Source organism: Carettochelys insculpta, chromosome 22 (assembly GCF_033958435.1).
Source record: "Carettochelys insculpta isolate YL-2023 chromosome 22, ASM3395843v1, whole genome shotgun sequence".
Classification (NCBI taxonomy): domain Eukaryota; kingdom Metazoa; phylum Chordata; order Testudines; family Carettochelyidae; genus Carettochelys; species Carettochelys insculpta.
The window spans coordinates 8,789,416-8,804,910 of record NC_134158.1 but is presented as its reverse complement, the minus strand read 5'-3'; the positions used below and the strand labels follow the sequence as shown (position 1 = coordinate 8,804,910).

The window sequence follows — 15,495 nt, the reverse complement described above, 5'->3', positions numbered from 1 at the left end:
TTCCTTCCCAAGTGGAGCACTTTGCATTTGTCCGTATTAAACTTCATCCTGTTTACCTCAGACCATTTCTCCAATTTATCCAGATCATTTTGAATTATGACCCTATCCTCCCAAGATGTTAGTCTACAAGGTGCCATGGGACTTCCTGATGTTTTTACATTTATTTAGTATTATTCCCATTTATTTTAAATTTTTATGTAGTATTATTCCGATTTATTTTACAGTATTTACATTTATTTATTGTTGTTATGGTATTATACATTTATTTAATACTATTCTGCACTGGCGACGCCGCATCTGGAGTATTGCAGCCAGTTCTGGGCCCCCCAGGAGAGAAAGCATGTGGATGCATTTGAGAGGATCCAGCCGATGGTAACCAAAATGATGAGGGGGCTGGAGCATGTGACCTATGAGGCGAGGCTGAGGGATTTCGGTTTATTTACTTTGCAGAACAGAAGAGTGAGGGGTGATTTGATAGCAGCCTTCAACTTCCTGAAGGGGGGCTCTAAAGAGGATGGAGAGAGGCTGTTCTCAGTGCTGATGGACGGCAGAACAAGGAGCAATGGTCTTAAGTTGCAGTGGGGGAGGTGTAGGTTGGGTATTAGGAAAAACTCTTTCACCAGGAGGGTGGTGAAGCACTGGAATGAGTTGCCTAGAGAGGTGGTGAAATCTCCATCCCTAGAGGTTTTAACATCCTGGCTAGCCAAAGCCCTGGCTGAGATGATTTAGTTGGGGTTGATCCTGCTTTGGACAGAGGGTTGGACTTGATGACTTCCTGAGGTGCCTTCCAGCCCTAGGATTTTATGATTAGCTTTCTTGAGTAAGATCGACTTCACATTTTCAGATTCATAATGACCAGCAGCAGAGCAGACTTAATGGCACCTTTCCTCAGTGTCAGGTTTGGTGTTGCGTGGAGGAAGAAGGCAAATCATGGTTTGGCTACTGCCCTTGGTCAGCACGGCCAAACCCATGTGGGTTGGGTGCACTGTTTCCTATAAGCTGCCCAGGCGAGATTCACAAAAGCACAGAATTCTAGAACTGGAAGGGGGTCTCCAGGGGGTCAGCACGTACAGTGCCCTTTAGGGCCAAGTACCAGCTAGACCATCCCTGTTAGATATGCATCTAACTTGCTATGCAAGGGTCACCCCAGCTGATTAGCAGGGCACACGCAGCGGGCACTGTGTGTTTCTATGGGAGGTGCACATCTGCAAATGGGTTGAGGCATATAAAATTTATTCCGCCCTTGGATGGAAAAAATTAAAGGGAGCCCTGTTTGCAGGGAGGTGAAATTAGCTAGACGATGAGATTGTGAGTTGAACTCTCACCTTTACTGAGGGGTAATAATAACAGAGAGGGAGCCGTACTAGTCTACATACTATCAAAACAAAAAGCAGTCAAGTAGCACTCTAAAGATTAGCAAAATAATTTATGCGGTGAGCTTTCGTGGGACAGACCCACTTCTGTTTGTATTCGCAGGTGCTTCCCAGCCAGTACCCTGGACCAAACCAATATGTTCCCGGCCCTGGAAGGCAATTCAGTATTGGAGTCCTTGCTGCCCATTTTAGCGAGATGTTAAAAAGAAGCTGGACACAAAATGAGAATCAGGTCCATTGTCCCCGTCAGAGAAGCCCAGGTCTTAGCTACTCATCTCTGCTGCCTGTAGCCTGAGCGCATCCGGTATCTGTGCTTTGTTTTTCTGTTGCTGACAGCTACGCTGTAGCAGAGCCCCAGCAGAGCTGAAAGCTCTGATCACAGATGTTGTGCTGTGACTGACAAAGATATGTAGCGGTATAGGTATAGCTGTGGTAGTCTGTAACTTAACAAATACAGGTTGAAGCTCTCGAATCCAGTACCCTCAGGACCTGGCCGGTGCCGAATGAGAAAATTTGCCAGACCACGGGAGGACAATATTGTCTGGCACATCTCCAACACTTCCTCTGCTTGCTGGGCTCTTAGAAGACATTTAGGGGTAAATTACAGTTAAATGACAGCACAGAAGGCTGACAGCCAGGGCTGGTGGCTGGAAATAAAGTTCAGGGGACCGCGGGAAACTTGGCCACACCCATGGTGAGTGGTCATCCGGCTAATGAAAATCACGCCGGATTACGGCTGCCAACTCCTCAGGGAGGGCATCGCCCCAGGGTAGGAAGCAGGGAGCAGCAGGATATGGGAGAAGACCAATGGGGGAGAGCCCCTGCATGGAAGTAAAGGCAAGGGATGTGTCAGCTCTCCCGGGACTGAGCTTCCTTCTCATTCCTCTTGATTTCCTATTAAAAATCCTGTGATTGTCGGAAGCACTCCAGACAGCTGGGACAAGTTATTTCATCCTACAGAGGTTTTGCTGGATGTTCAGCGGCCACAGCCTCCAGTGCAGGGAAATGGCAAGAGAGGAGTTAATTTCACTGCCTTCCGCTTAGAAATGGGCTGGCCGAACGCTTGCGTAGTCATTTTATAGATTTCCTTTGGAGGTGCAGTCTGGGGCTGCTTGTCTTTCTTGAACTGTAAGTGGCCTTTTTTTTAAAAAAAAAAAAAAGAAAAGAAATGGGATTGGCAGTGTTCCTGCTATTTTTCATTCCCATCCATGGGCGGAATAAATTTTATTATGTGCACCAAGGCATGCGTGGATGTGCACCACCCATACAAACACACTCTGTCGGCTGTGGACGCCCTGCAAATCAGCTGGGCGGCACCCGACTCTCTCCTGGGTGGTACCCAAGTGCCGTTAGAGATCCGTCCATGTTGACACTGAGTCCTCTAAAATGTTCCAAACACCGCGTGCCTCTGCAGCTTGCTTTCTCCTTTCGTCGCTCGCCTGTAAAATTTAAAGCTGGGCAAAAACGTTTCTCCTGGAACCATGTTTCTGTGAGAAAATGCCATTTTGTGGAAAGCTGAGCTTTCCACGACAATGCGTCCGCTTGGCTGACTCTATTTCAGTGAAGCATTTGAAGGAGGTTAAAAATTATCCTTTTCGTTCGTTTGTTTTTCAGCTCGCAACAACTTTCTTTCAATGTTTGTTTAGCCTTGTGTGATCTATGGCCACATACAATGAAAAAGTCAACATCGCACTAGAACCGTACGATTTAACCGAATTGAAACATTTCGGTTCGACTGAAATTATCCATTTTTATTGAGTGGGAAGGGTTTTTTCCCCCCCCCCATTCTGATTCTGTAAAAAATATAACCAAGAATTTCCCGCAAAACATGCTCTGGTCTGCAGACTGCCTTCAGGAAAAGCACCAACTCCTTCCAGGGGTGGCAGGTGGGTACAGGGGGGCTTGATATATACCGGGAAAAGGGACTGTAAAGTTGTGATTTAAAGCAAAACGATGTCTAATGAGGAAATCCGCCCCCCACTTAAGAAGTAATGTAAATAGAGGGACTGTAAGCATATGTTTACATATGGAGGTGCTCACAGCCCCTGACCTCTCAGCAGAGAGGAACTTTACTTTTTTTTTTTTTTTGAAAAAAGATCTATTTGCCCCAGATCCCTAAATAGCCCCCTCAAGGACTGAACTCACAGCTCTGGGTTAGGTAAGGCAATGCTCAAAACACTGAGTTATAGTAACAGGGAGAAAGCTGCGCTCGTCTATATACTATCAAAACAAAAAAGCAGTAAAGTAGCACTTTAAAGACTAACAAAATGACCTATGCGGTGAAGAGCTGAAGAAGTGGGTCTGTCCCACGAAAGCTCATCACTGAAGAAATCATTTTGTTGAAGCGCTACATTTCTGCTGCTTGATTTTGGAAGAGCTTATTTCAAAATAGCGCCGCCGCATGCCAAATTGCATTGCAGAATAGCGCTGAGCCGTTTTGAAATACAGTATTTACCCATATAGGCCGCTCCCTTTCAGAAGGGATATGTTAATGAGGCTCTTCGGAACAGGTTAATGAGGCGCTGATATGCATATTTGGCGCCTCGTTAGCATAACGGCGGCCAGTCGTGCTTCGAAAGTGCTGCTTTCGGAACGCAGGCTGGCTGTATGGACGCGGGTGCATCGAAATAAGCACCGCACTGCAGAACGATTTGGGAATAAGGGAATTTGGAAGTCTGGGGTTTATTTATTCCACGGGGGAATAAATTTTATGCTCTGCACCCGGGTGTGTGCACCACCCATAGAAACAGAGGCTGCTGGCTGTGGGCGCTCTGCTAATCAGCTGGGCAGCACCTGAATCTCTCCTGGGCGGCTGCCCAAGCACTCAGCTTACAGGGAACATGGCTCGGACTCAGACTCGGGTGTGGTCAGCCTGAGCTCAGCCTGCAGAACAGGGCCAGCCCCTGCCCCCACCCCATTGGGCTCCTGGGTCTCTCCTTGCAGCTTACCCACAGCACCGGCCTTTCCCCATTGGCCCTGCCAACTGTCAGCCCACCTCCTTTCTGTGGGTTTTTGAGAGCCGGATTGGGCCACCGGGAGCCAATCGTGCTCTAGCAAAGGGTATTTAAGAAAAAGCAGCAGTCATTTCCTGCAGAAAAGCCCTTAAAGCAGCAAGGTCGTGGGGAGGGGGACTGGGCGTTACCCGGAGGAGAAGCTGCATCTCTCTGCAGGAGCCATGGCCGCAGGGAACCCCCTGCAAAGCCTGCGAGAGGAAGCCACTTGCTCCATCTGTCTGAGCTTTTTTCAGGAGCCGGTGTCCTTAGACTGTGGGCACAGCTTCTGCCAAGCCTGCATCAGCCACTGCTGGCAAGGGTCAGAGGCCAATATCTCCTGCCCCCAGTGCAGGGAAACCTTTCCCCAGAGGACCCTGAGGCCCAACCGACACCTGGGGAACATTGTGGCCATCACCAAGCAGCTGAGCGGCCAGCTGGGCGGAGGAGAGGACCTGTGCCCGGCGCACCAGGAGGCCTTCAAGCTCTTCTGCGACCAGGACCGAGTTCTCATCTGTGTGATCTGCCGAGAGTCCCAGGCCCACCGGGCTCACACGGTGCTCCCCAGAGAGGAGGCCGCCCAGGCGTACAAGGTAGGGGATCGCTGTGCAGGGTTGGGCATGAGTCCAGTGGTCCTGAGTGGCTAAAAGCCCTGAGATCAGGACTGGGGTTCCGTGTAACTTTTTTTCCATCCCTGGGGTAGAATAAATTTTGTGATGCGCACCAGGGAATGTGCAGGTGTACACCAAGTGTGAGTATGCTGCTCTTCAGCTGGGTGGCATTTGAATCCCTCCTGGGTGGCTGCCCCAGTGCTCGGCTTACAGGGAGTACTGATCAGGCCCCCCTATGGGGCTGGACCCTGGACAAATACACAGAGACAACCCCTGCGCTGCGGAGCTGAGAATCCCAGGGCTGGAAGGGACCCCAGGAGGTTGTCGAGTCCAGCCCCCTGCCCAAAGCAGGATCAACCTCAAGTAAATCATCCCAGTCAGGGCTTGGTCAAGCTGGGACTTAAAAACCTCCAGGGGTGGAGATACCACCACCTCTCTAGTTAACGCACTCCAGTGCTTCACCACCCTTCTGGGGAAACAGTTTTCCTAAAATCCAACCTACACTTCCCCCTCTGTAACTTCAGACCATTGCTCCTTGTTCTGCCGTCTGACATCACTGAGAACAGCCTCTCCCCATCCTTTCTAGGAGCCGAAGGCTGCTATCAAATCCCCCACCCCCCCGACTCTTCTCTTTGGCAAACTAAATCACCCCAAATCCTGCAGCCTCTCCTCATAGGTCATGTGCTCGTTTTCGAAACCTACAGTCCCTCCCCCAACTTTTTCCCTCCAGCCCTTCCTTGCCTCCCCCGTTCCTGGACATGTTTGGGAGCGGGATCACAGCTGCAGCCAGGGGCCCAGAACAGGGATGCGGATTGGCCTGGACTCTGAGTCCTGACCGTGGTGTTTCCCCTAATTTTTTCCCATACGTGGGCGGAATAAATGTTAGATGCACTGAGTCATGGGGCAATGTGCACCATCAAGAGATTTTGATTTCTGGTCTGGTCTGGCTATGGTCTGAAGAAGTGGGTCTGTTCCACGAAAGCTCACCTAATAAACTATTTTGCTAGTCTTTAAAGTGCTACTTGACTGCTTTTTGTCTTCATCAAGAGAACCACATGCTGCCGGCTGTGGGGGCTCTGCTAATCCTCTGGGCAGCCTTTAAATCTCGCCTGGATGGCTGCCCAAGTGCTCACTGCCTAAGGGGGGTCTGGGGCCATTGAGAGTGAAACCACGGCCAGGGTGGAGGTAGGAATCGCAGGCTGAGGCTGAGCGGAGCTGGGGCAGGACCCAGGGACAAGGCTGGGGACCAGTATCACCTGTAAGCTGAGCACTTGGATGGGCTGATCGGCTGTGGGAACTCTGCTTCTGTGTTTCTGTTGGTGGTGCGCATTCTGAATGCCTTGGTGAGCATAACAAACTTTATTCCACCCATGGTTTCAAGAAAACTAGAGGGAACCCTGCTCTGGACACAGATGTGGGGCCCAAAGCAGATCGGGGGGGGCTTTCCCTCCCTGCCCCCTGTTGGGGCTGGCCTGGGACCTCTGAATATTTCTCAGCACTCCTCAACATGAATATGTTCTGTAGTTTGGGCGGAGAGTCATCCACAAAAGCCAGCAGGCTCGGTGGGGAGGTCCCCAGTCATCAGCCTTTCTTTAGCTTATGTGTGTCCTGAGCCCCATACTGGCACCTGTGCCAGCTTGTGATCCAGACCTCGGGGCCCCTTTCCCAGAGTCCGGTGCCTTTGCCACCTCCGCTGGCAAGATGGAGTTCTGCCCCTGAGTCACTCCAGACAAAATGGCAGCTGAGGAGGAGGGATTTGAAAGGGAATCTCGAGGCAATTTGATGCTGTTGGCCAAAGAGCAAACATGATTCTGGGAGGCATTAACAGGAGTGTGGTCAGCAAGACCTGAGAAGATGCTGGAAGTTCTAGAGAACATGAGCGATCAGGGAAGACTGAAAGAACTGGGCCTCCTTAGGTTAGAAAGGAGACAACTTAGAGGGGACATGATAGCGGTTTTCAAGATCCTTAAAGAGGGTTTCAAGGAGGAGGGGGGAAAAATTGTTCTCCTTGGCCTCTGAGGACAGGACAAGGAGCAATGGGCTTAAACTGCAGCAAGGGAGGCTTAGGTTGGACATTAGAAAAAACTTCCTAACTGGAATAAGTTACCTAAGGGAGGTGCTGGAATCTCTATCGCTGGCGATATTTAAGAGCAGGTTCTAGGTGGTGGTTGGCCCTGCCATGAGGGCAGCGGACTGGACTGGACTCAAGGACCTCTTGAGGTCCCTTCTAGCTCTAGTGTTCTATGAGTATATGAATTTCGGCATGGCCATGAGCCTGGTGCTGGGGCAGTGGGAGAGGGAAAGCAACAGGTAGTTTGAGACCCTGGAGGCCTCCTTGGAAATAGCAGTCTGAGGGGATGAAATCAGCACCCCTGCTGCGGGGTGTGTCAATGTCTCGGTGAGGAGAGACTCCCGGACTTCTCTTTTTTTTGGCCGCAGGCACAAATTCAAGCCCGACTGAGCACTCTGAAGACAGAGAGGGAAGAACTTCTAGCATGGAAACAGGCTGTGGAGCGGCAAAGCCAGGACTATCTGGTAGGTGCCTGTCAACGTTCCCTCTAATTTTTCCTGTGGGGGCAGAATAAATTTTTCTGTATGCCATGCACACAGGTGCACCACCAGGTGAGCAACAACCTAGCCAGGGGAGGAGGGCTCTGTTAAATAATGCTGGACTCTCTCCTGAGTGGCTGTCCAAGCCCTCAGCTGACAGGGAACACAGCTGGCGGTTGCTGGAGTCCCCCGGTTACCTCAGGGCTGGACTTCCTGACTGCAAACTGCACATCTGGCAACCCGAGTCCCGAACCTGCAGGGGCGGCTTGAGAACAGGTGGGAACTGGGGACAACAGTGATGAAGGGTCCCCAATATATTTATAGATACATTTCATGTAACATTATTTATGCTTTAAAATCTTTGTGCTGCTTATTACTTACGATGCATCATAAAACGCCCCTGAAATGAATTTAAAAAGAATGACCCCGCATGCTGCTTTTCCTCCACGAAAGTGAATAGTAAAAATAAAATGGCATGAGGGAGCCCTGTGGTGGCTGTCCCTTCGGCCCATGCGTTAATCCGCCACTGCTGACCTGTTCTTCCCCTGCTTGTGCTGCTTTGTGACAGAGGAAGATTGAAGCGGAGAGGCAGACGATCGTGTCTGAGTTTGAGCAGCTGCGGCTGTTCCTGGAGAAGCAGGAACAACTCCTGCTGGCCCAGCTGGATGAGCTGAACAAGAAGATGGTGAATCTCCAGGCTGACAACATCAACAAACTCTCGGAGGAGATTTCCCGGCTCGGCAACTTGATCAGCGAGATAGAAGAGAAGTTAAAGCAGCCGGCAGGCGAATTCCTGCGGGTGAGACGGTTCAAGACACCCAGCTCCCTGCCCTGATCCATTAACTTTGGATTTGATTAAGTTCTTGGGGGATATCCTGCCCCCACAAGGGCGACTCAATGGCTCCTTGAACAAAGCGAGGGTGGATAAAATATGACCTTTCCAATGTTGCCAAGGCAGAAACAGTTTTGCTGTTTTAAAAGCAGGTGTGTCAGGCCTTTGGCATACACCCTATAGTATGTATCGGTGCTGGTCTAGGATGTAATCTCCTTTGTTTTCAGTTCAGCCCTGTTTTTAACCCCCCAAAAATCCCATCTTTCACAGAAATCGTTCTGTTTTGCATATTTTTTCACTCTACTTTTGCATCCGTCAAATACATAAAAATAGCTGGTTTTATTAGGAAAATGCAACCCATGGCATGAAATAGCTGTGTTTTATATTTGGGACTTTTCAGCTTAGAAAAAAATGAGGTGAAGAGGGGGGATAGGGCAGAGTCCCTGAAACGAGGGTGGGTGTGGAAAATGTGCATAAAGACAACTGATTTCCTAACCAAACAACAAGGGTGTCCCCAGAGGAAACCAGTGGACAGCAGGTTTGAAACTAACCAAAGGAAGTTTTTGGTCAGACAGCGTATGGGTGTCCCATGGAGCTCCTGGTCAGAGGAGGTTGTGGAGCCCAGGGCTTTAACGGGGTTCAAAAAAGAACAAGCTACGTTCATGGTCCGTCAATGGCTATTAGCCAGGCTGGGTTAGCAATGGTGTCCCTGGCCTCTGTTTGTCAGAAGCTGGAGATGGGTGGCAGAAAGAGATAATTACCTGTTCGCTTCACTCCCTCTAGACAACCTGGCATTGGCTACTATCGGCAGACAGGACACTGGGCGCTTTGGTCTGATCCTGTTTGGCCGTTCTTATGTTCTTATTTAAGCTGTGGTTACGCTCCATTCCTCGAGAGAGAGAGAAATGCAAATGAAGCACTGATTTACAAAGCTTGCCCTCCATTTGCATAATCTCGTGCCACTGTGGTGTGGGGACAGGTTTTGACGCAAAAAAGCCCAGCCACGTAGACGGAGTTCTGCCAACAAAACCCACCCATTTTCGACAGGACCCTTAGGCCTGGAAAAAAAGAGGTGTGAAGGTTCTGTCGAAGACGGGGATTTCCCTCAGCAGAACCCTGTCTACACGGCTGGGTTTTTTCCCCCATCAAACTTTTTCCCACCTAAATCTCCCCTGGCAGCACCATGGCGTGAGATTATGCAAATGAAGTGTGAGATTTGTAAACCAGCTCTTCATCTGTATTTTCAAGTTCCCTCATTTGCATTCCTTTCTCTCGAGAGGACTGTAGTGTAACCGGAGCCTTATACGTTAGTCTGTGTCTGTCAAACTCTCACCACCCAGACTCCATCCCTTCCTCCAAGGCCTGGCCTCTGCTCTGCCTCTACCCTCAAATGCCACCATTTCCCCCCGAGCATGTCCCATCTCCCCACACCCCCTGCTGCACATGGGACTGATCTCTCTCTCTCTCTCTCTCTCTCTCTCTCCTAGGACATCAAACGCACCTGGAGCAGGTATGTGGTACCTTCCCCTTGCAGGCCATGAGGCTCGGAGGTGATGGCATCCCAGTGTCTTTTTTTTTTTTTTTTTTTTTTTTTTTTTTTTTTTGCTGGGAATTTAGACTCCTGACAGTGGAGGCATGGAGGAACTGGGCTGGGAAAAGAGCGGGGGGCAGCAGAGAGAGGCTGGGATGGCTGGGGAAAAAGGAGCTGATCTGGGGGGTAGGGAAGTGGGGGCACAGGACTTTTGGGGGGGAAGGTGGGGCAGAGAGGAAGAGGCCAAGGTGGGCGTAGGAGCCTTGGGAGGCACAGCTGGACTGGGGGGACAGAGGAGGGTTCTCTGAGGTGGTAACAGGAGCCTTGGGGTGCAGAGCTGGGCTGGGGGGGCAGAGGGGAAGGAGCCATGGGGGACACGACTGCTGAGGGACAGAGCTGGGCAGGGGTGATGGAGGGTGGGAGATGGGGCTGTGACCAGCCAAGGGGGACTTCTGAGGGGTGGCCCTTGGGGTTTTCCCTTGGTCAGGGGCAGCCTGTGGCTTTGCCTGAGGGAGGGGAGACGGGCCCCATAGATTGTGCTGTCCTGGGGTCCCGAATTTCTGTCAGCCGGCCTGAGGGCAGTCGACCAGCTGGTGGGATCGAGCATCTCCCAGGAGATGGCGGCCCTGCATGGCTCGTTCTCGCCATGGAAGGTCCAGGGTAAGCTGATCTTTGTTCTGCTCCAGCTGCGAGAAGAAGTGGCAAGAACCGGTGGCCGTGCCGCAGGACCTGCAGGACAGGCTCACGCTCTCTGCCCAAAGGAAGTCTTGTCTGCAGGAGGCCCTGAAGAAATTCAAAGGTAATGGAGCCGTGGTCTGGGTCGTTGCTGTCAGGGCCATGTGTGGAGAGACCTTTTGGACTGGGGAAGGAGGTGGACGGAGGCCCATCAGGTCCTAGGATCATACAGTCCTAGGACTGGAAGGCACCTCAGGAGGTCATCTAGCCCAGCCCTCTGCCCTAAGCAGGACCAACCCCAACTAAATCATCCCAGCCAGGGCTTGGTCAAGCTGGGACTTAAACCTCCAGGGATGGGGATCCCACCACCTTTCTAGGTAACATATTCTAGCGCTTCACCTCCCTCCTGGGGAAAGAGTTTTTCCTAATATCCAACCTCCCCCTCCCCCTCTAACTTCAGACCATTGCTCCTTGTTCTGCCGTCTGCCACTACTGAACAGCCAGGTCACAACTCATCACAGCTAGACGTCTTTGGGGGTTGGGTGAGGGGGGTGCTCAGAGCTGGTGCCAGTTTTCCAGACCTCCAGGCCAGTGGGTGGTCTTCTCCTAACCAAACTCTGGTCTCATCCATGCTCCGCCTTCTCCGCTACGTCCTTGGGAGCTCAACTCTGGCTGGTGGCCTGGCACCTGGGGTTGTGGGGTAGGGGTGTGCGAGAGGCCTGGCCTCCTGGGGTGGTCCTCCAGCTACCACAAGCACATCAAACTCAAAGGGTGTGCCTACACTATGTTCCTCTTTTGAAAGTATGCAAATTAGGTACACATTTGCATATTTGCCACTCATTTGCATATTCTAATTTTGAAAGAGCTTCTTTTGAAAGAAGAGAGCCAGTGTAGACACTGCTCTTTTGAAAATAAACCCCATCTTTGAAAGAATCCTTTTTCCCTTTTTTTAATGGGAAGAATTTTTTCAAAGATGGGGTTTACTTTCAAAAGAGCCGTGTCTACACTGGCTTGCTTCTTTCAAAAGAAGCTTTCAAAATTAGAATACGCAAATTATACATTTGCATTTTCGACTTCCTCATTTGCATACTTTCGAAAGAGGGAATTTAAGTGTAGACATTGAGTGCCGTACAAGCGAAAACCTGATAACTTTCAGGGCCACCAAAGAAAATATACTTTTACAGGAAAGTCGCAATTATTTATTACGGTAGACTAAATCTTTACAAATCACTTTGTTAGTCTTTTTTTAAAGTGCTATGGGACTGCTGGTTTGTGTGTGGGTTTTTTTCCTCTCTCTCTCCAAGCGTACAGACTAACTCGGTGACTTCTGTTACTGTAGGCTATGCCTTAGGTCTATTTCAGAATATATTTTCAGGCTTGTTCGAATAGAATACAGTGACTATAACTGATAATTTAGTACTCTATGAATTTTATTGTTTTTATGATTAATAGTTCATAAAACTTGATGTGTAAAATTGTTTGCTCATGTATAATTATTAATGGAAAAATAAATTTAAGGTACTTTTTAAAATGCTTTTGTATGATACTGTGATAGGACGGGGTTTCCGGGCTGGTAGAGCAGCTGAGAAGTCGGTGGGTTTGCTTCTGTGCCTTTTGCTGGCCAGGGAGCTGGCAGAGGTGCTGTTGTGGCTGGTTGGATTTGCCTTAGTGGGAAGGAAATCCTAGCCTGGGGCTGTAAGTGGCCTGGATTTTAAGCCAAGATACCCTGGGTTGACTTCTCTAGCTGTGCCCAGAAACCCTCCCCTCCCACCTGTTGAAATAAGAACTGGTATAGACGGTGGCTAATGAAATAGAACAGGCATCCGTGAAAATTTGAGAGACTTCAGTTTGAGATTTTGCTCTGTGCCGCAGCCAGCTCCCAGATGGTCAGTCTTCTCCCAGCCCCATATGGGACCTGGACTGGAGTTGCTGGCGGACATCTCGTATTGGCCATAGTCAGAAGACAGGATACTGGGCTAGATGGGCCTTTGACCGTTCTGACATGTTTAATGTTGGGCGGAGTGATGCTGAGAGCCACTTTCTCTCCATTTCTGAATGGATCCAGCCAACCTTTACATTTTTGGGAGGCTATTTTCTGACAAAGAAATGGGGGGTCGGGGGGGTGGAAATATCTCATCTGATCTTCTGTTTCTGCAGAGGCCCTGCCGTACCAGCTGAGCTTTCTGATCACAAAGGCAGAGAAAAAGGGTAAGTTTGGCTTGTGGGTTTTTCCCCCCGTGCATCTTTTCCTATTAAATCTCAGCCTTTGATGTTGATTCAAAAAAATCTTCTGATGGCTTTTTGCTGGGGTGCCTCAGCCTGTGCCCACACTAAGGGGACAGGGCCCGAGCCCAGGGTGTACCTCCTTTTCCCTGTCCAACCAGCTGCCTGGATGAAAAGTGCTGCTAAGCTCATGAGCTGGCGTTGCTGGGTCTGGACATGAAGGGCAGCCAGGTTAGCCGGAGAGATTAGCGCTACATCCAGCTGATCAGCACAGCGTGGGTTTCTCTGGCTGGTGCACACTGCGCATGTCTAGGTGCACACAACAAAATTTATTCTCTTTGTGAATGGAAAGAGTTAACAGGAATGTTGGATAGCAAGTGAGTAAGCGCCTGGGTTAACTCTGCAGCGAGGCCAGGCCTTAATACTCTTCTCCCATCTCTTTCCTCCTGCAGTGCAGGCTACTCCTGAGCCAGACCTGACCCACCCCTGCTCCCTCCTGTCCAGAGAGCAGCGTGTGGTTTACCAGAACCAAGCTATGGGCTTGGTAAAACCAGTGGACGCTGAGACCAGGTTTCACCCTGCTGCCTGTGTGCTGGGCTATAAGGATTTCACCTGCGGGAGATGTTACTGGGAACTGGAGGTGGGGAACAAACGTCAGTGGATTTTGGGCCTTGCCAAAGAGTCTGTGATACGCGCAGGAGTGACAACCCTTACGCCAGAGCAGGGGATCTGGGCTTTGCAAAGTACAGGGTCTGAGTTCCGGGCCCTCACCTCCCCTAACACTGCCCTGGACCTGCCTGCTGCCCCCCGTATCATGGGGGTTTATCTGGATTATGAAGGGCAGAAAGTTACATTTTATGGCGTTACACCCTCTGGCAGAGAGCCGGTCTTCACTTTCCCGGCCTCTTTCACAGGGAAGATTGTTCCCTTCTTTGGGAGCCGGCCTGTACGATACCAGGATGCAGACACCCTTCAGACCTGGCTTGCACAATGCCAGAAGGCAGACACCCTTCAGACCTGGCTTGCACAATGCCAGAAGGCAGGCTACCCTGATCCCTGGGCTGCATACCACTAAGACCAAGACAGACCTCACAGGTATCACTCACAGTAAGGAGAGCAAAGGCAGGGGGATATGTTAAGCTGTGTCTAGGTGGTGATTGCTATTTTAGCAGACAAAGGTATCCCGAAATAGCAGTTCCCTTGCTTTTTCCCATGCTCAAAACCGTGCTGCCCTCTCTAGTGTGGCATTCTGGTTCTGATAGCTGCTTATCCCGTGCTTCAGTGGGATTCGTCACCAATTCAGAGTAAGGAATTTCAAAATCGCATAGTGCAAACGGCATAAATTATTTAGAAAACAATGTGCCTTGTGAAGATGGCCGCAGTGACCCTTCTCACACACTGCCAGTCCCCCGTACATGAAAACCATGTGTCGATCCCCAGCCCCCCGACTGCAAGCTCAGGAGACGGGCTTAAATAGTCATTCTTAAAATGGAGTTATTTTGCTCTGGTTTTTGAGCGCTTGAGATGTGCTCGTTTTCCAGCTTTTCTACGCAGGAATCCACACTAGAAATTTCTGTGTAATATAATCTGAGTTTCCCAGGCCCTTGGTCTGTTCCAGCAGCTGGGGCTTTAAGAAAAAGTGTTGCAAACTTTGTAATAAAATTGCTCTGCATTGCCCTGTGAATGGAATTCTTTGGCCCTCTTATATGTCTCTAACTCTGAGCCTCCAGCTGTGCACAAACTGGCCAACCTGGGAGCTGCTGCCAAGGTCCTAGCAGAGCTGGCCTGTCCTGTGGCAGGTCTACAGCATAAAAGTGCAGCTGTTTCACTGCAGCGCTCAAGAAAAGACACTGCTGTGCTAATGGGAAAACTTCTTCTGGCAATGTCGTTAATCCACTTTTGCAAGAGGCTGTAGCTAGGTCAAGCAGAGCAACAGAGCCCTGTCTACACCAGGTTACTTGGTAGGATGCACCACTTGTGGGGGGGGGGGGGGGGACATAGTGAGCAGAGCAGCGGAGAACTGTCTACACCAGGTTACGTGGTAGGACTGCATCATGGGAGAGGTGGTGGGGAGGGACATAGTTATCCTAATGGAAGTTTAATGTGCAGACCTGGCTTAAATTCTGCCTTAGAGTTGTCTGACAAAGGCCTCTGCTCTTTACTTAGGAACATAAAAAGCATAAAAGTGTGTCCCAGCTTGCCTAGTTCACTGTTCTTGTGTTGCTTTGTTTGTTTGGATGTTCTAGACTCAGGGGACCAACTTCACAGAATAAAGTTTATTTCTGTCTTCTGGTCTTTCACTTTCTCCTAAGGGTGCTAAGTCTGTACAGCTCCGCCTTGGAAGGCGAGAGACCCCAGCAGCCAATGCCACAAGGCGAGAGGCAGGGGGCTCAAAGAAAAGCAGCTGGGTTACTATAAGCGTGTGGTGGGAGGGGGGGGGGGGGGGGCTGTGTGAGTGGCCTTACTTCCCCTCAGTGGGCTGCCATGGCCCCCTGGGCTCCACCTGCTGCCTCATCTTTCCTTGCCCCCACCTGGCTGGGGGTGGAGCCTCTGCGGACAGCTGATCGGCAGCATTCCATTTCTGGGAGGGAGGGGAAGACACCAGGGCGTGGGAAGAGGGGTCCACTACCCTGGTGCATGAGAGGCACCACTGGGGAACCTGGTGGCCATCGCCAAGCAGCTGAGCGGCCAGCCGGGCGGAGGAGAGAAA

The 15,495-nt window shown here is 50.5% G+C and overlaps 1 protein-coding gene across 1 annotated transcript; it reads left to right on the top strand.

Annotated features, from left to right (window-relative positions):
• The first annotated feature begins 4,504 nt into the window (after positions 1-4,504).
• LOC142024827 (zinc finger protein RFP-like) lies at positions 4,505-14,748 on the top strand. Its single transcript, XM_075017089.1, has 7 exons — positions 4,505-4,956; positions 7,414-7,509; positions 8,093-8,323; positions 9,844-9,866; positions 10,574-10,686; positions 12,720-12,770; positions 13,238-14,748. The coding sequence occupies exons 1-7, from the start codon at positions 4,549-4,551 to the stop codon at positions 13,858-13,860; spliced, it is 1,545 nt and encodes a 514-aa protein (XP_074873190.1). The 5' UTR covers positions 4,505-4,548; the 3' UTR covers positions 13,861-14,748.
• Positions 14,749-15,495: the final 747 nt, after the last annotated feature.

Excerpts from the sequence above, each read along its gene's own strand:
- LOC142024827 (XM_075017089.1), top strand. The coding sequence starts at position 4,549 with ATGGCCGCAGGGAACCCCCTGCAAAGCCTGCGAGAGGAAGCCACTTGC. Across the intron at positions 7,510-8,092 it reads GGCAAAGCCAGGACTATCTG|AGGAAGATTGAAGCGGAGAG; the intron begins GTAGGTGCCTGT and ends GCTTTGTGACAG. Across the intron at positions 9,867-10,573 it reads ATCAAACGCACCTGGAGCAG|CTGCGAGAAGAAGTGGCAAG; the intron begins GTATGTGGTACC and ends GTTCTGCTCCAG.